The sequence below is a fragment of the Bidens hawaiensis genome, unplaced genomic scaffold (assembly GCF_021521415.1).
Source record: "Bidens hawaiensis isolate Kalapana, Puna unplaced genomic scaffold, B.hawaiensis_p1.1 tig00016758_1, whole genome shotgun sequence".
Lineage (NCBI taxonomy): Eukaryota > Viridiplantae > Streptophyta > Magnoliopsida > Asterales > Asteraceae > Bidens > Bidens hawaiensis.
The window spans coordinates 75,912-97,850 of record NW_027492542.1 but is presented as its reverse complement, the minus strand read 5'-3'; the positions used below and the strand labels follow the sequence as shown (position 1 = coordinate 97,850).

At 41.1% G+C, this 21,939-nt stretch overlaps 2 protein-coding genes and 1 pseudogene across 2 annotated transcripts; 1 reads left to right on the top strand and 2 right to left on the bottom strand.

The window, feature by feature from the left end:
- The first annotated feature begins 9,789 nt into the window (after nucleotides 1-9,789).
- LOC143552030 (putative F-box protein At4g22030 pseudogene) lies at nucleotides 9,790-11,129 on the top strand (annotated as a pseudogene).
- A 1,753-nt stretch (nucleotides 11,130-12,882) lies between these two features.
- Nucleotides 12,883-15,046, bottom strand: LOC143552056 (aminomethyltransferase, mitochondrial-like). The gene is made up of 4 exons (XM_077042359.1): nucleotides 14,856-15,046; nucleotides 13,823-14,391; nucleotides 13,561-13,679; nucleotides 12,883-13,488 (listed from the first exon to the last, which is right to left on the bottom strand). The coding sequence occupies exons 1-4, from the start codon at nucleotides 15,022-15,024 to the stop codon at nucleotides 12,942-12,944; spliced, it is 1,404 nt and encodes a 467-aa protein (XP_076898474.1). The 5' UTR covers nucleotides 15,025-15,046; the 3' UTR covers nucleotides 12,883-12,941.
- A 3,322-nt stretch (nucleotides 15,047-18,368) lies between these two features.
- On the bottom strand, nucleotides 18,369-21,552 carry LOC143552054 (L-ascorbate oxidase homolog). Its single transcript, XM_077042358.1, has 5 exons — nucleotides 21,293-21,552; nucleotides 21,097-21,206; nucleotides 19,802-20,072; nucleotides 18,830-19,726; nucleotides 18,369-18,748 (listed from the first exon to the last, which is right to left on the bottom strand). The coding sequence occupies exons 1-5, from the start codon at nucleotides 21,428-21,430 to the stop codon at nucleotides 18,536-18,538; spliced, it is 1,629 nt and encodes a 542-aa protein (XP_076898473.1). The 5' UTR covers nucleotides 21,431-21,552; the 3' UTR covers nucleotides 18,369-18,535.
- Nucleotides 21,553-21,939: the final 387 nt, after the last annotated feature.

Sequence of the window (21,939 nt, the reverse complement as noted above, 5' to 3'; positions counted from 1 at the left end):
ATCCTATCTTTCCCCGTCATTCTCACGGACGGGAAATACTCCCGCACAGAAGACGTGGACTTCGTCGTAATGAGGAAGCCACATCACACATACGACATTCTCTTCGGGAGAGACGGGATGGCAATATTCAACGCCGTGGTATCTTCAGTCCAAGGCATGATGGGATGGCCAACTGCTGAGGGTGTAGCGATGATCACCGGTATCCCCCAGGTATGCATCGCATCCGTGTCATCTAAACCCAAACCAAAGATGGCTAAACCAACCATTACCGAACCAGAAAAATGGGCCCTCAATGGCAAATACCCTGACCAGGCTGTTACAATTGGCCCAACAATCACTGATCCTACGCGCACCTTACTCAAACGCTTACTACAGAGAAACGTTGACATCTTCGCGTGGACACCAGCTGACATGACTGGTGTACCTCGAAGTAAAGCAGAGCATAAGCTCAAGTGTGACCCGGCTTTTACGCCAGTCATACAAAAGCGCAGAGTAATGGGGGCGGAGCAGGCTAACGCGTGTAGAACCCAAGTCAAGGAACTCCTTGACGCGGGCATCGTACGCGTTAGTAGATATCAAACATGGGTTGCAAATCCCGCTATGGTACCGAAGGCTAACAAACAATGGCGCATGTGTATAGATTTCAAAGATTTAAACAAAGCATGCCCCAAAGATTGTTACCCGTTACCCGAAATTGACCTCAAAGTGGATTCATTAGCACCGTTTCGCCTTAAATGCTTCCTTGACGCATATAAGGGGTACCATCAAATCCACATGGCTGTAGATGATCAGGACAAAACCGCATTTCGGACGCCCGATGGCACATTTTGTTATCAAATGATGCCATTCGGACTTAAGAATGCAGGGTCCACATACCAACGCCTGATGGACAAAGAGTTTCATGCCCAAATTGGGAGAAACTTGGAAGTCTACATGGATGATTTGGTCATCAAAAGCTCTGAGCCAGAAGCGATGTTGAAAGACATCGAAGAAACTTTCAACACGCTCAGAAAGATAAACATGAAGCTCAACCCGAGCAAGTGTTCCTTTGGGATGGAAGAAGGGAAGTTCTTGGGAGTCATTGTTACTAAAGATGGCTTCAGAGCGAACCCTGAAAAGGTCGAAGCCATTATCAAAATGGAATCACCTACTACCATCAAGCAAGCCCAGACACTGAATGGACGCCTAGTCGCACTTAACCGCTTTTTGTCAAACCATGCGGATAGGTCGTTCCCATTCGTGTCAACATTGAGAAACTGTTTAAAGAAAACGCACTTCCGCTGGACACCAGAAGCGAAAGCAGCTTTTCAGGAAATTCGGTCACGCTTGATTGAACTCCCAACGCTCACAGCACCAGAAGCGGGGGAGGAATTAATCATATATCTTTCTGCCACAGATAGAGCAACCGGGGCAGTCCTGCTAGTAGAGCGAAAAGGTATCCAGATGCCTATTTACTATGTTAGCCGTGTCCTAACAGACGTAGAAACCCGGTACTCCACCCTGGAAAAACTAGTCTTAGCACTTGTACAGGCTTCACGCAGTCTAAGACGATATTTCCAAGGTCACCCAATCACCATTCTCACCAACTTCAAACTTGCAAACGTTCTAGGCAAACCCGAGTTATCGGGACGTCTAGCCAAATGGGCAATTGAGTTGGGGGAATATGCGATAAAGTACAAGCCAAGACCAGCCATAAAAGGCTAGGTCCTGGCCGACTTTATTGCAGAAGTCCCCGCTTCGCGGGAGAAAGAGTGCCAGGAGGAGGCTCAACCCTCCCCAGCACAGGACATCAATGATGTCTGGCGACTCTACACTGATGGAGCAGCCAGCAACGAGGGTTCAGGCGCAGGGTTGAAACTAACCAACCCAGCATGCCAAGAATACACTTACGCTATTCGACTGGATTTTCCAAGTACGAATAACGAAGCCGAGTATGAAGCATTCTTGGCCGGGCTGAGAATTGCGCGTAAAATGGGAGTGAAAAACTTGGAAGCCCATGTGGATTCCATGTTAGTAGCCAACCAAATAAACGGAACGTACACGGCCGTGAACGACACAATGGCCCTGTACCTCGCACAAGCAAAAACCCTTATGCGCGATTTTAATGATTGTAAAGTCATACACGTCAAGCGTAGCGAAAACAAATCTGCGGATGCGTTAAGCAAGCTTGCATCATTAGCCTTCACCCATTTGGGAAAGGACATCCGCATTGAACTCCTTGAAGCACCATCAGTCCCGCACAAGGAAATTTGTGTCATCCAAACCGGCACAGAAACGTGGATGACACCGATAATAAATTACCTTGCAGCGGGTATACTACCAGAGTCAAAAACACAGGCAAGAAAAATACATTGTAAAGCATTAAACTATCAACTCATCGATGACATCCTTTACAGATGTAACTTTCTTGGCCCACTCTTAAGATGCGTGGACAACCAAGATGCTGACTACCTCCTAAGGGAAGTACACGAAGGCATCTGTGGAGTACACGCAGGTCCACGCGCTGTTGTAGCTAAGTTAAACAACGCGGGATACTTTTGGCCGGGGATGCATACGGATGCGCTGGCATACATCAGAAAGTGTAGGTCTTGCCAACTCTACGCACCCAACACGCATCGCCCGAAGAATGAACTTGTTCCAGTCACCTCTTCATGGCCATTTCAGAAGTGGGCCATCGATGTGACAGGCCCATTTCCTACAGCAGCAGGAAACGTTCAGCTCCTAGTGGTAGCCATCGACTACTTCACCAAGTGGATAGAAGCAAAACCCTTAGCCCAAACAACCGCAAAACATATTAAAAAATTTATTTGGGAATTTATTATTTGTCGTTTTGGACTTCCACAGACTTTGGTGAGTGATAACGGCACCAACTTTGCTGACAAGAAGCTACAAAAGTGGCTGGAAGAACTTCAAATCACCCACACCTTTACCTCAGTGGCACACCCGCAAGGTAACGGTGAGGTGGAAAGAGAAAATAAAAGCATCGTCGAAGGCATAAAGAAAAGACTCCTGGAACACAGATCCGGCTGGGTAGACGAAGTTCCACACGTCCTTTGGGCAAACAGAACGCTGAAAAAGGCCAGTACGGGAGAAACCCCGTTCAGCCTCACTTATGGCACTGAAGCCATGGTCCCAGTCGAAATTGGTTTGCCCTCACCAAGGGTCTTGATTCAGCCAGAAGACAATGATGCGGAAAGACGGTTAGACCTTATGCTAACCGAGGAACGCAGAGACTTAGCCGCAGCGCGTGTAGAAAACTACAAGCGACAAATGCAAAAGTACTACAACACGCGGGTAAAACTCTGCAACTTCAATGTAGGAGACTACATATTGCGTAACAACGAGGCTTCAAACCAAGAGCGCCCAGGAAAACTGGCACCGGTCTGGGAAGGACCGTACATTATCAAAGAAGTTTTGAGAAAAGGCGCATACCGGCTCGAAAGGCTCGATGGCACTCCTATCCCAAGAACATGGAACGGAGCTCAATTACGCAAATGTTACATGTAGATCAATTCCAAACTTGTAAAGAAAAGGCCTAGAGCCACTGCTAATATAAATGATTCTCCTTTCACATTGTGTTGATAGCCTTACCTTTATACTTATGAACTTCCCACGCTGATATGCCGGTATTCACCGCATAAATATGAGAAGAAGTCGTTGCGTGTGGAAGGCGGCAAAACACGCATAAACACATAAAACGGTAAAAATTTCTAAGGAAAACCTTCACGCAGGTCAGCTATAGGTGAAGTTTGGTCATCCCAATAAATGAAAGTGACGGTCCTACCCGCACAATCATGATAAAGGAAACTGAACATTGACCTATTGGCAACCGCGCGTCGAAAGGTTAACTTATTCAAAACACTTAGAAAATTTCAAAGGAAAAGATGAGGAAAACTTCCATGCAGGTCAGATATAGGTAAAGTTTAGCCATCCTACTAAGTGAAAGTGACGGTCTTATCCGCACAATCACGAAAGAGGAAGCAAAACTTTAACTTATTATCTGCCACGTTGAAAAGTTAACTTATCTAAGTACTAAAGAAATTGCTAAGTTAAAACAAAATATGAGCGAAATAAACAAGGCAAGGCATTAACAAATAATTTTTATTCCATCAACATTCAAACATTACAAGAATTGCTGGGTACATACCCGCATACAAGATTAGAAGTCTACAAACATAAAAATCTACTCTAATGGTGGAAAGGGATCTAAAGTATCAAGCTTCAGGACCACTCCCACTTGGACCCGCACCATCAGTAGAGTGTGGCGGTTCAAGGAAAGCTTTGAGGATAGCTAGCCCATCATCAGCAGCAGCAATCTCGTTTACCTTCTCCACCACCGGATGGAGGAAGGCGGCATACTGATTCACTGCTTGGTCATACGCAGCTTCAGTATCCACATTGTAAAGAGGGAAGTTGGAAGGCGGAATGCCTTGTTCAACAAACCCTAGACCAAGCAGGAAGCCAGCTTTTTCCCCATCCTCATGAGAAGCGTTGAGGGCTGCGCTCATCGCATCGTCATATGATGTGTTCGTGAACACCCGATGCACAACCTAAAAAACAGAAGTATATCAAAAACTCTTCTAAGGAAAAGCGTAAAGAAATTGTGAAACTACGCATACCTGCGACAACGCTTCTCGAAGAAGCCATTCCTTGGTAACCAGAGCCTCCTAGAGGGCAGCTTGAGCTTCATTACGGGCGCGTTCGGCTTCGTTCTTTGTAAGGTTGGCAAGCAACACATCTTTGGCTGCAGCCTCTTCGACGCCCTTTAGCTTACGATCAGTTTGGTCAAGCACCCCCCTCTGGTCCAAGATCTCTTGGAGCTTCTTGGCATCTTCCATGGCCAAAGCATCATGAGCCTGCTGGAGCCTCTCTAATTTGGCTTTAAGTTCCTCATTCTCGATGCGTAGAGGCTCAGCAACAGCTTCAGCCTTGGTGGCCCTCTCGTTTGCATTCCGTGCAGTTTCCTTAGCCAACCGAAGCTGTTCGTTAACAGCTTGGGCAGCCTTGGAACGGGCCTCGAGCCGGGCCTGAACTTCAACCTCGAGGGCCTTGAAGGCCTTCTCCTTTTCCGCAGCAACGGCGGCAAGCTTCGCATTCTCCTCCCGGATAGCCCGCGCCTGCGCCACTTCAAGGCTACGCGCCGTCTTTAACTTGTCGTTTTCACGACAAAGTAGCTCGACGCGCGGCTGCATCCGGGCGAGGAGGATTCGGAGCTCGTTGGACAGCCTACCTTCCTGGTAGCTGGCCATGGCCTCCCCCAGCGCACCGCTTGGGGCGGCGTGACGCGCCCATTCGACGCACTCCTCAGCAGTCCGGAGGGTCGTTCCCCGGCGGATCTTCCACCGAGGAGCGTACACCTCGTTGGAATCACGAACTGTAATAAAACAAAAAACAGTTAAGAGAGAGAAATGATGAAAGGGATATAGGCCAAAATAACCCTACGCACCTGTAGGGTCGACAACAGGCCGATAGCCACCAAACCCATCACCTGAACCTAAGGGATATCCATCCAAAAGGTCAAGGAGACGGGAAGGAGGCAAGGATTGGCTAGACGCCCCAACCCCGAACGTACCTGAAGGACCGGCCGTAGTCGCCGGCGCCGGAGGAGGCATGGTGGAGGCTGCCGCGGTGGAAACCAACGGAGGTGAACTCACCGGAGGTGAACTCACAACCGTGGCCGCGGCTGCGGAAGAACCCGCAAGAGAAATCACCGCCGGCTCAGTGATGGATTCTGTGAAAATGGCACTGACGGCCGGCGGGGATAATGTTACAGCTGGAACAGTTGGCTCAACGGGATGAGCAACTGAACCAGTACTGCAAGCAGGCGTAGCCGCCTGGGTCATCGCCTCGGGTAGGTTGACCAAACCTACCTTCATGGGTCCAGAGCTGCTCCCTCCCGCTCCACTCTGGAATGTCGTAGCATCCACGCCTGCACGAAGACAAGATATATATGTATAATAGCGGAAAGATATGAAGTTAAAGTTATGTACACTTACGGGTCCTTTTGAGCTTGAAGGTGCGAACAGGCGGGGAAGAACCCGATGGAGTCGGCCTCTTCGTACCGGTCACCGTTGTCGTCCTGGGCTGCTCGGAGGTGACAGCCGTTTCAACCTCCGGAGCAGTGGTCTCAACACCACCTGGGTTCCCCGCCGCTTCTTCACTCTCGGTCTCCTACTCAGACTGGTTCCCCTGATCGGCAGTGGAGGCAACCTTCGCCTTGCCCTTCCCGCCGACAGCCTTCTTCTTCCGAGCAAGAAAATGACCATCTGCGTATTCCTCATCAGAAGATGACAAGATTAGAGGAATTCCAGCAGAGGTCTCAGCATTCAGAGGGTGAGGGTTAAATAGTCTTTTACCTGGCCGCGTGGCGCTCAGTATTTCGTGGCCTGGCGGGTAGGCCTCCACAAACCGATCCGCAGTCTGCGCAAGGATGGGCAACTCGTTCTCGTCAAGAGCACGAGTACCCAACCGAGCGGGACCGTCAGCTTCCCGTGGATGCAGGAGGGACTGCAAGTCATTTCCCTCTGAAATAAAAAGAAAAACAGTTAGAAAAAACCTTATATCAACAAAGAAGACGGAGCATACCGTAAGGGATAAAGTTCAAACCGTATTCAAGTACGATGGGAATCTGTGGCGCATCCGCCCCAGCATCCTTCCACACCCTGCTCATACCGAGCATCACCATCCCGGACTCCGGAAAGCGGTAAACCGGAGTCTGGATCCTGGAAATCTTGGAGAACCATTCCGCCTCCTGGTAGTTGGAGGCGTGAAGGCTGGGGAGAGCTATCCCGTTCTTAAATGTCATCGCTATAGGGACGACACGGGCAGAGATGTAAAAGAACTCCCGCTTCCAAGACCGAAGACTGCGCTCGGTAGCGCAGATCTTCAAACCCTTGATCCGGGTGACCAGGGTATACCAGCCTTGGATACACCTCCAGGAGTAGAAGGTCATCAGGCGGTCGACGTGGGGATCCACGCCAAGAATGAGGCACACCCACTCAAAATGGCGGATCTTGGCGATCACCATTGGGTGTACCTCGGTCAGGTGCACACCGTGTCTATCCAGAACACGGTATACAAACTTCGTCAACGGGAACCTAAGATTCCCATAGACGAAGAAAGCGGCATATACCCCTATTTTGCCCTTGGGGGCATCGTACACCGTCTGGTGTGGCTCCGGAAACTCAGGCTCGAACGGCTCGAGCATGAACTTCCGGACGATGTACCGGTAAAGCTCGATGGGAAGAGCACACTGGCATTCGCCAGCAGTGCTCTTATCGTCCTTATCGGACGTAGACGTCGGGTTCTCGACATACAAGTCAGACTCCTCGACGGTAGCTTCTGAATCATGAGTAGACATGTTTTGGAGGTAAAGAACGATTTCAGGAGAATGCTCGACAGAAAGTTAGTATTCGACGGAAATCGCTTAGAAGAAGAAGAAAGAAGTGAAAGTGTGGATTACCGTGAACCATCTCCCCCTTTATATACTCATCGCAATGAATGCGATGAATTTAATGCGGAGGAGAGAGAAAAGAGCTGGTGCAATGAAACTATGACACGTGGAAAAAACAAGCTGGCAACAGCTGTTGACGGGACGCGTGCCGTAAAATCCGCACCCACGCGCCCGAAAAATCGTGTCCACGCGCCTGAAAAAGCTTCTGGAATGACCATATACTGTCACGTCGCCATAACTTCCTGCACGTCCTGACACTGTCAGAAGAAACCGTCGGACGACGTTTCAACAGTTTGGACTGTTCTTATCCTTTCACCAACTCTTCGAATTTCAAAAAGATTCAAAAAGATTCAAAAGTAAGCAGGACTATGCCCCTTACCTTGGCAACCAAGTAACTATAAGACAGGTGCGAGTACAGTGTTAAGGCAAAACCCTTCGCATACTTAACACCTGCAGGGAATTGAAGCCAAGAATACCTCGGCAACCAAGTAACTATAAGACGGGTGCGGGTACAGTGTCAAGGCAAAACCCTTCACATACTTAGCACCCGCAGGGAATTGAAGCCAGGAATACCTTGGAAGTAAAGTAACTATAAGACGAGTGCGGGTACAGTGTCAAGGCGAAACCCTTCACATACCTAGCACTCCGCAGGGAATTGAAACCAAAAAGGATCTTCTGGGCCATGCTTGCGGAAACGGGAATAACATCCCCGCATAGCGGGAACGTCGAGAACTAGATTGTTTGAAGCTCCAAGATGGAATTGGTTGTTTTAACATAATTGATCACTATGTTCAAAACTACCAAAACCTCATGGAGAATCTACACAAGTGGAACTCAACGCTCCTGACTTGCGAGGAGGTTACACACCTACCCGCATCATACCCAAAGATCAAGCAGAAAAGTCGGGAATTTCTGCGTGACATTAGGGAAACCGCGGGAAGAATCCCCACGGACAACCTTAAAACTAAATCCTTTTCAAAACCCCTTGATTAAGTCCAAAGTTCACCTCACTTATTAACAATTCATGAGAAGAACATTGGACTGGGGGGGGGACTTGAAGAGGTAGGTCCCAGCAGAGCCCAGTTGGACCCGCAAGACTCACCTTGAAGAGGGACGTTTGCGCAAGGACCAACTGGTTCCGCATGACCCACCATGCTCAGAGATGAAGACCTTACGCGCAGTACGCCAGCTGTTCCCGCAGGGAAAGCCTCCCAATGGTGAAGTACCCCGCCTGTCCCCGCAGCTGCGGATACAAGCCATCAGGGAAGGCTACCCACACTAATAGCAAGGCTACACGCACAAGGCACTAACTCAATAATTCAGTGTCACCTGAAGGGATGAGCAAGGCGGGAATACTCCCTCCCAAATGAGCCAGTCCGTATGCTTCTGGAAGATCTTTTGTACTATACCTGCCAAGGTATGAACAAAATAGACAAGATCTGACCAAAGCAGCCCATGAACCAATCACAGGGTGACAGCTCACCGACAACAGTACGAGGAGCATGCTCTAGTACTGTTTGTCACTATTAGCCGCTGCCTACTCACCAACCCTTGTCGTGGCACGCACATAGCCTGCAGTTGGTGGAAAAGGAATAGTACACAGCCGGCCTGGTCACTATCAGTCGCTGCCTACCCACCAACCAGCATGGCACGTGCGTAGCCCATAGTTGGTAGAACATGAATATTATACAGCTGGCTGTACCTGCTTGGAAACCTACCTTCGGCTATAAATACTCCAACACCTTGGAACGGTAGGGGCATTTGGTATTTTACCTTCACTAGCTATTTCTCTCAATATACACTTATATTCAGAGCAATCTAGTCTGATTCTCACGCCGGAGGGTGGTCACAAGGAGGACCCCCCCCTTCTCAGTGACGAGCTCACGGTGTCTGTTTTGCAGGTCATCTGAAGAACATCCTTTTTTGCCGGACCTAACCCTCGTGGGAAACATTACTTAACCCCCAGATTATCCATAATCTACTCGGGGTCGCCTAGTGTTTCTTCAGTAGTCAAGTCAAATATAAAATATGAATGAATATATTCATGCTCATATTAATTGAAAACTTGTTCACAGATTTGTACATAAAAATCAATCGTATAGACCAAGTTTACATAAAATTATATGGTAAAACATTAATTGTCCGAGTCAAATTAGGGCAGGTTCAGAAATAGTCCATCCTGATGTCAATACACCATTCATTCAAACTTTGACCAACTTAATTCCTTGATCTAGCTCTATATATATAAATGCATAAATCATTAAATCTAACTAACCGTTTCATATAAGTCTTAAACCCCAGAAAAAACACATTCATAGATCACAACATATATATACACACTTCTTGTTTTGTTTAAACCAAATAACATATAATTAGCATATACATATGGCACCCTTTAGTCAAGCTTTAAGCTTTATGCATTCAAATATATCATCTACTTCATTCCCTAGTTCATCTTCTGGCAGACATATCACAAGATCTTCTATCCATTTTCTCAATACTAGCACAAATAATAATAATAATAATAATAATAATAATAATAATAATAATAATAATAATAATAATAATATTGATGTCTTCCCTCCAAAGATTGCATCAAACATAAGTTTGGTGAAAGAAATGGATCATAAATCTTCAAGAATCACACACAAAAACCCTACATCAAACACTAACATGCATCAACAACATGAAGTGATCATGGAGAAGCTTTACGCGGTTTTGGAGGCCGTGACAGATCGAGTGGAGATGCATAAGAACGTTGGAGAGCAAAGGAATAACTGGAACAGCCTACTTTTAACATCAATCAACACGATTACTCTTTCGGCTGCGACCATGGCTGGCATTGCTGCTGCCATAACTAGTGTCCCCGGTGCACCTTTGGAAGTACTTAAGCTTGCATCTAGCTTCATGTATTTGGCTGCGACTGGTATGTTGGTTATCATGAACAAGATCCAACCATCTCAGCTGGCTGAAGAGCAAAGAAACGCTGTGAGGCTGCTCAAGCAACTCGCAAAGCGAAATCAAGACAAAAATCGCGATATCTAACCCTACTCTTAATGATGTAAATGAAGCCATGAAGAAAGTTTTGGCTATAGATAGAGCCTACCCTCTTCCTTTACTCGGTGTCATGCTCGAAAAGTATCCGGTTAAGATGGAGCCAACGGTTTGGTGGCCCGAGAGACAAAAGACATCGACAAAAAGCGGTTGGAGTATGGAACTCGAAGAGGAGATGAGAAACATAGTTAGAGTTTTGGAGGTAAAAGATAAAGCTGATTACTTGAGGTTAGGCGAAAAGGCCTTAAAACTCAACAAAGCTTTGGCCATAGCCGGTCCACTACTAAGCGACTTAGGAGCCATTGGTTCGGTCTTTCTTGCTTCCTCTCCTGATAACTCTTGGGCCGCGGTGGTTGGTGTCATGGGAGGTGCGATGGCGAGTGTGGTAAACAGCGTACAACACGGTGGACAAGTAGGGATGGTGTTTGAGATGTATCGGAACAATGCGGGTTTCTTTAAGATGATGGAGGAGTCCATAGAATGGAACTTGAAGGAAAGAGAGGAGAATGGTCAAGTGTTTGAGATGAAGGTTGCATTGCAGCTTGGAAGAAGCTTGTGTGAGCTTACAGATATTGCAAGGAAAGGAAACATTGTTGATGAATTTGGTAGCAAGCTTTTCTAAACTTTTGATGTTATAGTTTAGAACAAGATATTAGTTTATTTATTTATTTTGTATATGAAGTGTATAAATAATATCAAGATTTATTATTTTCTGACTCTCATTGCTAATGCATATACTTATATTGTTCATATAATTGCTAGTAAAAAAAAATTATTAACCGCAAAGTGAATTAACTTTACTATTCAATTAAATTTAATATGACTTAACAACTAAAAGTCAAATTTAAACAATATTTATATTACTTGATGAAGACGTACAATTACGAGAAAGTTTAAAAATTATAGAAGACTTTCGTGTGTGGCCAATATACGTAATATGTAAAGTTTAACCTTTCTTGTAACTACTATTTAAATATACAATCAATCATGCATTTGAATATACACTTTTCATATTTCACACTACCACAAATCCATAACCCATAGAAGTGCGTGTGAAAGGCCCAAATGCCTATTTGACGCTTATGTGACGTCTATGACACATTTCACACATAACTTTAGTAAATGTGTTCAAGATATATTCACGAGTCAAATTAATCAAAATTTGTGTTTACCTAAACAAACGTAATATGAAGTTTTAGCTTGAATAAATAAAATTATTAAAAATAGGACTAAGCGGTACAAAAGAAACATTAAATGATATAAATTAACTTTGGTCTATGTTCATGTAAATATTCAGTCAAAGTTGCTAGACACGAGTTTCTTGCAAATGCATCATCCTGAACCAAATAGTTTACAAAATTAATTCTTAGATGAATGTGAACAGGACTAAAGAAATCAAAACGTGTGACGTGTATATGAAAATCAAACTCAGTTAAACATATGGCAACATATAGTACGTATAGACTTAATTAATTAGTTGGGGATGTATTTGTTTGTGTCTATAACATATGGCAAGTAGTTAGTTAATTCAATATTATATTGAAGGTGTAAACCTACACCCACTGCTAACTTATAAATGCAACTTATTATATAGAGAAAATGTATATTAATTACTCCTAATATTTTAACTTACAATTGAATAATATTATTGTATTTCAATCGTTGTAAAATACTAATACCGAAATTGTCAAAAAATGGGTACAATGTATATAAGTACCGTTACTAAAAATGCTTGATTCGGTATCGTACGATATCCTTTCTGTATATCACCATATCAATTATGTATATTGTATAGAACACAAACTTTATGAACGTTTTTTCAGAAGAAAATACACCATTTAAGACTTCAACTTATTATTAAAAAATAATTATATCGCCAAAGTCTCAAAAATAGAATTAGCATAATAAAATAAGAATTAAATTGTAGATAAAAGGCCATTCATATGGCAATATCTATGAGGTTGACTTTTATTGTCAAAATAGTCTTCAGTGCTCTTTTAACTTTGACTCTTAAGTCTTAATCTTAACTTTCACCAAAGTCTAAATTCAGATTAACCATTTGCACACTAATACCGTTTCTTATTTTTATATATACAATTATATCCTATACATATAATAAGTTATTACAGTGCATTAAGTAAAAGATATAATTGATTTGTTGTCGAGATACCAAAGTGTTTGAAAAACGCGTCCTCCTTAAAGAGGTGAGCGTTCAAGTTCCGTAATAGACAAAAGATAGAAATAGAAAGTGTGTGACTTGGTCGTTTAGAAAATAAGAAAAATAGAATGGGATATTTTTTGCATTCAAATTGTAAAAACACACACTCTTCCATTCAAAGATTGCAGAATTCAAGTTCAACAAAAACAAGTTAAAATGTAAAGAAAGAAAGTAGCCATTAGAACAGTGAAACATTTTTCAAGTACAAAGGAAAGTTTATGTTGGCTTGTAATATTTTGCAGGTACAAAGGGCATTTTGGTAACCGACCCTTCATACGTTTTCCCTCGGACCACAATCTTGACTTTGGTTCCTGGCTTGTGCAGCCCGGACTTAACATACCCCATGGCTATGTTCTTCTTCAAGCATGGACTAAACCCTCCGCTAGTAACCTCCCCAATGTTCTCCCCATTCTCATTCTGAATTTCACTGTGACTCCGGGCTGGTGGGCCCGCAGAGAAAAGCCCGACCCGCCTGATTGGTGGTCCCTCCGCAATTTGCTTGAGGATCACATCAGCTCCAAGAAAACCGCCTTTGGCCCGTCTTCTCTTCCCAATGGCCCAAGTGAGCCCAGCCTCCACAGGGGTTGTGTGCTGCTCCATGTCATTGCCATAAAGACATAGTCCCGCTTCAAGACGAAGACTGTCACGTGCCCCTAGACCGGTCAACCGTATTTTCCCTTCCGACTTTTCAAGAAGCGCTTTTGCAAGATCGAGTGCGTTTTCTGAGGGAACCGAGATCTCAAATCCATCTTCACCGGTATACCTGTATTATCACTGAAGGAAAATTAGATTACTTATTTGACTTTAACTCTTTTAAAAGTCACATTGAGCGTACCCGGTTCTAGTTAGGAAACATTTGGCACCATTGATATCAATTATACGGAACTCCCCAAAGTACAATTTACTCAAATCCTCTTTCGTCAAGTGCTGAAGAGTTGGCGCTGCAAGAGGACCCTACGCCACAAAACCAAAATGGAATACAAAATATAGACCGCAGCAGGTTCATTAGCAAGCTAATCAACTTGCCAACAAAAAAGATTTAATTTTTCTTTAAACGTATATATATATTTTTTTCTGTTATGATTTAAATTACTAACCTGGAGGGCCAGAAGGGATCTTTCATCATAAATGTGCCAACTAACATCCCCACCTTTGGCTTTAAAAGCCTTCATATGTTCTTCAATATGAGCCAAATCTTTATCTCTACAGCCAGCGTTAACAACCAGATAAATGTGATCATCGGTCACTTTCGTGATCACAGAATCATCGATAGCTCCACCCTTCTCGTTTGTGAAAACAGTCAGCGAACCGGTACCAGGAGCAAGTCCCGCCACATCAGCAATCACGAGTTTTTCAAGAAACGGAATGCAGTCTTTTCCTTTAAGACTGAGCCCGCACATATGGGAAACATCAAAAAGACTACCGTTTTCCCTGCAGTTCAAAGTGGATTCCATGATTGAATCTTTGTACTGGATCGGCATGCTCCAACCAGCAAAAGGAACCATCTTTCCACCATGGGCAACGTGGAAATCATACAGGACGGTTTTCTTGAGGTCGGCCTCCGAGGCATAGCATCTACGGGCTATGGTTTTCTTATCAGATTGACCGAGGCGACGGGTGATTGATTGACCTAGTTGCCATAGTCCTCCCCTCATTGTTTTTTGTGCTTCAACAACAAATAAATAAATAGATTTTAATAACCTTAAACTAATTGCAAAAGGCAGATTTTGAATCACAAAACAAGAATTTATGTGATCTTATAGTATCACATAAAGATGCAAACTTTTGAAGTATACAGATTCCAATCATCAAGAATTTCACCTAATAAATCAATTAGTTAACTTTTTTACAACAATTCATTGTCCATCAATATCACATTTTGATCTAATATTTTGCAGCTCAAGTGTTCGACAAAATGCCTCAATGAAATGTGAAAAAAAAATCCAATCTTTTCAACTAATTATCATCCCATCAACAAATCTGTAAAAGGGTTTATCCCCAAATGAAAAAAGACTCAATCTTTTCACGGAATTGAAGATCTTTTACACAACAAATAAGCAGGCAAATTACAGCAAACTCATATAGATAAATTGAGCATTAAAGAATATAAATGGATAAAAATGGACTTACTAGTGAGCTCTGGTTTTTTAGTGAAGAGACGAGAAACTAATCTGGATGAGATTGATTCTTGTATGTAAATTAAAAATGTTTTAAAAATAAAATAATAAAAAAAAAGAAATGGTTGGTGGGTAAAAAGGAGTGGGTGGAGGAGGGCTTTTGGTGACAAATCGAACCCCATCGTTGGTGAGTGGTGTTGAGAAATAGTGTGCCCGATAAGGCTTACTTAGTGGGATGTCACACATAAGTTTAAATACACTTTTTATTTTTTTTAAAACGAATAACAACGAATTCTTCAAGGGAGCTACTGGTAAAATTCATTATACCAAGATGTATTTACTTTCGATACAGAAAAAACCTCACTTAAGGCTAATGTTTATGAACACTCGCTACATGGGGATAGAAATCAAATATGTATCACATGGAACACCAAGTCTCTCCCTTACAACTTCACCACCAACTACTTTTTATTCATTTGCATAGTTAATTTATAAACTTATTTAGCTATTTTTTATTTTTTTATTTTGAGGTTACTAATATAGTCTTTGTTTATCCTTTAATCAAAATAAGCATATCCTCATATCAATCATAATATTATGTTTATCTTGTGTAATCTGCCTAAATAAATGTTCTAGCACAAAGAATACTAAATGAGAACTATTGATAAGTAATTTCAATAGCATATATGATGAGTAAACTAATTACAATTAGATATGTAACTTCTATATTGTGTGTTAATGATAAAAATACTTAAAACATTTATACCAAAATCAAGTTCTAGTTTAAAAGAATGGAAAGTTTCCATGATGTTGGTAAATAAATTAAGAATATGTCAATCCAAATGATGTAATATGTTTTTTTTAAATTAAGAAAAAGAAATGGAATGATTATAATGTTTATATCAGTTTAGTTTACATATTACAATAAATAGTTTAAAGTCTTATATTATTTATTGATAAGGCTGGACGAAGGTGTCCTGGCATTTCATGAGTTCCTCAACTTGATTCGCACCAAAAAGTAAAAAAAAAACATTCAGGAGAAAGTGGGGGGTGGCAGGAATGAGATAAAAAAACATTTAGGAAAACTGACACACTCAGCCTTAGAGGCCTAGACGTATGATCACCGATTTTGTCAATTTATCAAAATCAAGTTACGCGACGGAAAATGTTTGAATTAAATTTAATTTAATAATTTATACAACATGGACTTAAATACCTTTACTGTTTTACAAAATTTTTTGTTTAAAACAAATTTACAAGCCTGCGAAGCCTGCGAAGAGAACCAACATGTTTTTGTCCCTCTGGCTTTTGATACATTTGGCTCCTTGGCACCGGAAGCTATCCGTTTTCTAACCAGGGTCCAACAGGTTGTGCATAGCAATGTGTCGACTCCAAAGAGGCAGGGGTATGTCTTTAGCAGGTTAGGGTTTGCAATTCAGAAAGGGGTGGCGGCGCAGCTTGTTGCCCGCCTACCTGCTATATTGATGTAATATCTATGTTTCATCAGTAGAAATAAATAAAATATAAGATTTATAAACTAAAAAAAAAAAAAAAAAAAAAAAAAAAAAAAAAAAATTACAAGGATTAAGTTACAAAAAGATATAAGTTGAAAATTACAAATGCGTTGTTAGCTTAGATAGAAATTTACTAAAACAATAACCCGCTAGCTATATTTATATTTAAAGAAATGAAGGAGATATCATAGAGCTGAATTAGGGGGATGGGATATTATATGTCTTGCAAGATCAACTCTATCAATTATTAGCAAAGGCAGCCTGATTTCTCTCCTAGGCTCAACGTTCACTTGGGTTGCCAGCTATATATTATATTATATATAAAGGCATGCATATATACTTCCTACGATAAAATAAAATGTAGTAGTATATATCCCAGTACTGTTCTTATTTGTTCCTTAATTCTCTTAGAGCTTCTTTATAAAACGAAACGAGCTCAAGCAATCTTGCAGGATAGGACTTGCTTGCTCTGAAATATACATGTAAGCTCGTTGTTTGTTTCTCATGGTTTTTATGTTTAATATGTTAGCTGTCTTCATAAGAATTCGTCATTGTTTAGTATCCATGATCTTATAACTTTGACCATTAGTATGATAACAAGTAATCTAATCCTTTAACATGAATTGACATTTTCTCATATATAGATGCCTGATGCTGACTAAACTTCAGTATATATTAACTAATTAATAATGTTTGTTTTGTATTATCAGTTTCAGGGTATACATCCCACCCCTGGATGTTAGACTAAAGCGGCCAAATGATCTTTAATTAGATGGCCTTAAAGTGGGAGAAATTAATTTTGTGTGCATCAACATATAGATCGGTCTAACAACGTTGATGTTAGTGCTGGTAAACTTCTCACTCCTAACTGATCATATTGCGCACTTTAACTTTACAGTTAAATTATTGTAATTTAGTAATTATATAATATGTTATCACATTTAACACGTTAATTTTTTCCAATTGCAGGAGTAGGCCTTGACAATGATAAGCCTATGACATCCTTGAATGCAGCGCTGCAGAAGTTAACTTCTTCTTATCAACCACGGGAGAAGACAATGACCAAGGTGAGTAGTAAATTTGTAATTCTTTAAGCATATTTTGAAGTTTCAACTTTGTACATTTCCTCTTTTCTATAAGTAGCATAATGATCAGGTTATTCTGTTCTCTTTGTTTATTATAAGCGGTGAACGATATTTTCTGTTTGTTTACAGCTTTTTAATAATTGACTTAAATGGTCACTAGTTCCTTTAAGGGGTAACTACACAATGTAGTAAAAGGTGATGATCTTTTTAATTTTTTTTATTTCACTAGTGTAAATACTTAATGGTGGTCACCCAAAACTATGAAGTGATGAAAAATGGTCTGTATTTCTATATTACAAGACATGGCTTCATAGGTACTACAGCACATATAATTGTAATTATTGTCTATATTTATTCTGGAATTTATATATAAATATTTTATTCAAAACGCGGAAGCATTACTTCTAACAAAATGGTCTAGTCCTCTTAAAGAAGTGGAAACACTGATTAGCTGGATGGTATTCGTACGCATTATTTGTTCCATGTTCCGGATGGTATTAGAGAGTTAAATAGTACCATGTTCCCAAAATGCTTAATACCATTTCTAGAGAGTTTCATTTCCAAGCAATGGTTTTCGTACGCCTTATTTGTTCATTGTTATTTATATCTTTGGTTTTCATCACTGGTCATAACTTGTGCAGCGGGCAGAGGATTATTGTCCAAGAAAAAAATGAAGATCAAAATTTAACCATAAAACCTGTAGTTGCTGTTCAGGTCAGATTTCAATGGTTTCATTCCATTACTAACATGTTATCAAAGTAGTTTATTGTAATCTATATTAATCATCAAAACTTGTTAAGCATGATGTAACACGAGAGTGCTTTTGAGTTGTTGGGCTAATTATATATAATATTAAACCCAACAAATTATCATTTATATATTTATTAGTACAACTGGTACATAGTAATGAACCTTTTGTTGAATAACAATCTAAGCAAAACAACCAAAGAGAAAATGAAGTCAACAATTACACAATTCATGTGGCATCAGCTACAACGAATAATGCTGCAATGAACAAAATTAATCAGCCGTAAAAAAACGGAACAAGTGGTTGCCACCCTCTCGTGACAAACTGAACCAATCGATATTTAGTCTCAGAGTGGTCTCGTGTGACGCCCTTTAGCACGCCCGCATAGTAGCGCGTTCTTTGGGATTGGCAACTCATCCCTCCACGAATGTGCAGGCGAGTACACCCGAAGATAGAACTGTTGTCCCAAATACTGCCTCACCCAATTCTCTGACCGTATGTTCCACATCCCCACGTTGTCCAGCGCAATATAGATTGCAGTCCATGCCTTCGGGTACACCTATAAAACACATCATCTCGGTTTTAGTGTCGTGTGACTAAATACATTGCTTTCTATAACATAAACAAAATCTTCTTTTACCTGAACAGTACTACGGGCAACCGTGTCTCTCAAATTGTAGCGATTTCTGCTTGCTGATGTCCACTGTCCGCCATCCATCCCGACCACAAAGAACGAGTACCCGTCTATATGCCATGACTGAACGGTATCCTCCCAGTTTTGGAACACAATCTCAGCAAAAGACCGGAAATCAGCATGCATTACAGAAGTTGCAAGATACGCGTTGTTTCCATTGGATAATTTGTCGGGGATGCTTCCGACACTGAACACCCCACCAATGTTGAAATAATCAGCCAGCTTCAAAGGAGTGTCTCCAGGAATAAACGACACACCGTTGACCGCGTATCTCTGCTTTCCATTAATCCAAGGAGCCGAATTGGATAGAATGATGGTCCGGCTAGGCTTGATCAGACCGTAATGGTACGAGCCTTGTGGGTTCGGTCTGGGCCCGCTTGCAGTAAGGTTCCATCTCAATGTTCGAGCCTGCATCAGTGACCAGGCAATCTGTGTGGTGGGGCCACCAGGGGGAGGGCCCGAGACCCCGATTCTGGAGTTCTTGTAGTGGAGAACAGCGGTGGTGGTGAGCACATGACGGGTGAAGCGTGAAGACACGACAGCGTAGTAATCTTTGACTGGCTGGTTGGCAGTGACCAACACGGAAGCCGACTGTCCAACGTGGAGATCAAGCGAATCGTAGGTGTTCTGGACCGTGTGTGATCCTTCCACTTCCACAAGTTTCATTTTGTGTCCTTGAATCCTGAAGTTGATAGATGTCTGCAACCCGACATTTGATATTCTGAACCGGTATGTTTTCCCTTGTTCGACATCAAAGGTGTAACCATTCCAGCCACGCCCGTTGATGATAAGTCCATCAGGATTAGAAATGCTCTTACCCATGTCCAATATGTGTCTTAATCTCTACAAACACCAAACACATTAATCAGTCAAAACTAATAACATTTTCAAATATTATTCAAAGTTAACCAAACCAACCTGGTGTCCTTTTTTGTACCAATCACCGGCAAGAACCGTGTGATCTCCAGCAGGGAAAGGAAACGGGACTGGAATACGTGGGCGGCTGTAGATTTTAATGCCACCGTAGCCTCCAGCCGCCTTCTGCATGCCAAGTGATGGGAAGTAGAAGAAGCTACCAATCTGATCCTTGGCTTGAAGCATGTATGTGAAATTCTTGCCAGGTGGGATTGGACAAGTTGTACCATAAGTACCATCTTGCCATGAGTTTCTTCTATGTTGTAGTCCATTCCTGGAAAATGAATTTTAGTTACTTGTATACATTATTAGAACATGATATCTAAAACTAAACAATGTCACATGAACATTCACATCTATTGTCCCTATAAAATATTATTTAATACTCCTCAATTAAAACAAAAAATAATTCCCAAGATCTAAGATGCAAGATAAGGCATGGGGCCAATCATGTAACAACTGCCAGCTTTTTTATTTGTAAATATCATTAAATGGTTGCAATTAGCATGTTCCATGTTCATAAAAATAATACATCTAAAAAAAATATAAATTGTCAGAGATCTCTAGCAGATATATGCATGAGACCAAGAGCTTAACCCCACTCCCTTTTGTACCTTAGTACAAACAACACTATTTAATACTCCTAATAAATATTATTTTTAGAACAGCTTTCAATGAGATCTCAGTCTAAAATTCCTAATTTGCTTGTGTTTGGATCTATAGCAATTGTGGGAAACAAAAGCTTTAAACTTTTCAGTATCAAAAGGTATCCCTTTGATCTTGAATCAAGAAATTTGCTGTAACTAATCATGAAACTCAAAAGTATTAATCTTTTTTATTTATTTATTTGGTAACCTTTTAAATCAAGATTCAAGGTCATTCACCATGTTAATTTGGGGGCGTCAAATACTCCAAAACCACAAGTGAAATCAAATGTCAATATGACACCAAATAACTAATCATTAGAGATGTCCTTTGCTCCAAAAGTTAAAAGTTATTTAGTCAAATCTCGAGAACTTTAACAGCAAAACAGATTAGAATTGTTCATACAAATTATTCAACACATTACATTCCAAGTTTCTTTAAAAAGTTATTTTTTTAAAACTTTTATTGGTTGATTAATGTCAATAAATTTGTGGGTCATCTTATTTTCTACCCACAGCATTCCACATTAATATTCAAGATAATTTATAAAATTCAACTGTCTCATACCCATAAATTAAAATCCTAAATTTAGCAAGTTCCAAAATCAAGATCTACATTAAGTTAGTATTACCCAAATGAAATGAAGAAGTTACCAAGAAAGTAAAAAAGGCTCATTCAAGTAATTGTAGACACTAATAATCAAGTTATCATTAGTCACACAGTTGATTTGAGGTCCTGGAAACTGCCCATTTATCAATATTCCCTGCAAAACAATAATAAAATTCAAGAAACCCTCAAACAAACTAACATAATAAAAAATCTTGATATTAGAGATAGAAGAAACTGCACCTGTTGCTTAACACCCATTGGAAAAATGTCACCATAAGTGACCTTCCAAGTGAAAAACCTATATGGGTCTTCACCATTGATGCCACTGATCAACAACAACAGAGCAAAAGCAAGAACAAGATTGCCTTTTTCCACCATATTGTTTGTTTCAAGATTTCTTGAAAAAGATAAACCTATAGATACACTGGATGTGTAGGTATGCGTGAGTATCTACATATAATGGAGCGAACTGGGAAGAATGCAAGTAACAGAGGCTCGTGAGTTGTAGTAATGTGATATAGTATAATGTGGAAAAGAAAATATATAATGGACTATAGAAAGAAATAATATGGCGAATCTGAGGTGGGTTTTGTTCCGGTGTGGGGTGGAGTATGGTAGAGATTAATGGATCTTAGCTTGCCTATTTGACTAAGAACGTGTGCGTCGGGTTTAAAAGTTTTAAATCTTGACTCAAAATCTAACCCAAACCTTTCACGGGTTTAGGTTGTTCGAGTTCAAGTTTTTTCAGATTTGATTAATGAGGTTTCGAGTATTCTAGAAAACAAAACAAAAATTAGAAAACTAAATGCTAAAAGTAAAACAAAATATTCTACTTTACTTGTAACATAAATAACCAATATATCCTGATAAAAAAATTCAAAAGAAAA

Bases quoted from the DNA above. Each gene is read 5' to 3' on its own strand.
- LOC143552056 (XM_077042359.1), bottom strand. From the start codon at position 15,024: ATGGGGTTCGATTTGTCACCAAAAGCCCTCCTCCACCCACTCCTTTTT. The intron at 14,392-14,855 runs GTAAGTCCATTT...TTGTTGTTGAAG, and splicing joins TAAAAAACCAGAGCTCACTA to CACAAAAAACAATGAGGGGA. The intron at 13,680-13,822 runs GTTAGTAATTTA...TTTGTGGCGTAG, and splicing joins GATCCCTTCTGGCCCTCCAG to GGTCCTCTTGCAGCGCCAAC.
- LOC143552054 (XM_077042358.1), bottom strand. From the start codon at position 21,430: ATGGTGGAAAAAGGCAATCTTGTTCTTGCTTTTGCTCTGTTGTTGTTG. The intron at 21,207-21,292 runs GTGCAGTTTCTT...ATTGTTTTGCAG, and splicing joins CAATGGGTGTTAAGCAACAG to GGAATATTGATAAATGGGCA. The intron at 18,749-18,829 runs GTAAAAGAAGAT...TGTGTTTTATAG, and splicing joins TTGCCCGTAGTACTGTTCAG to GTGTACCCGAAGGCATGGAC.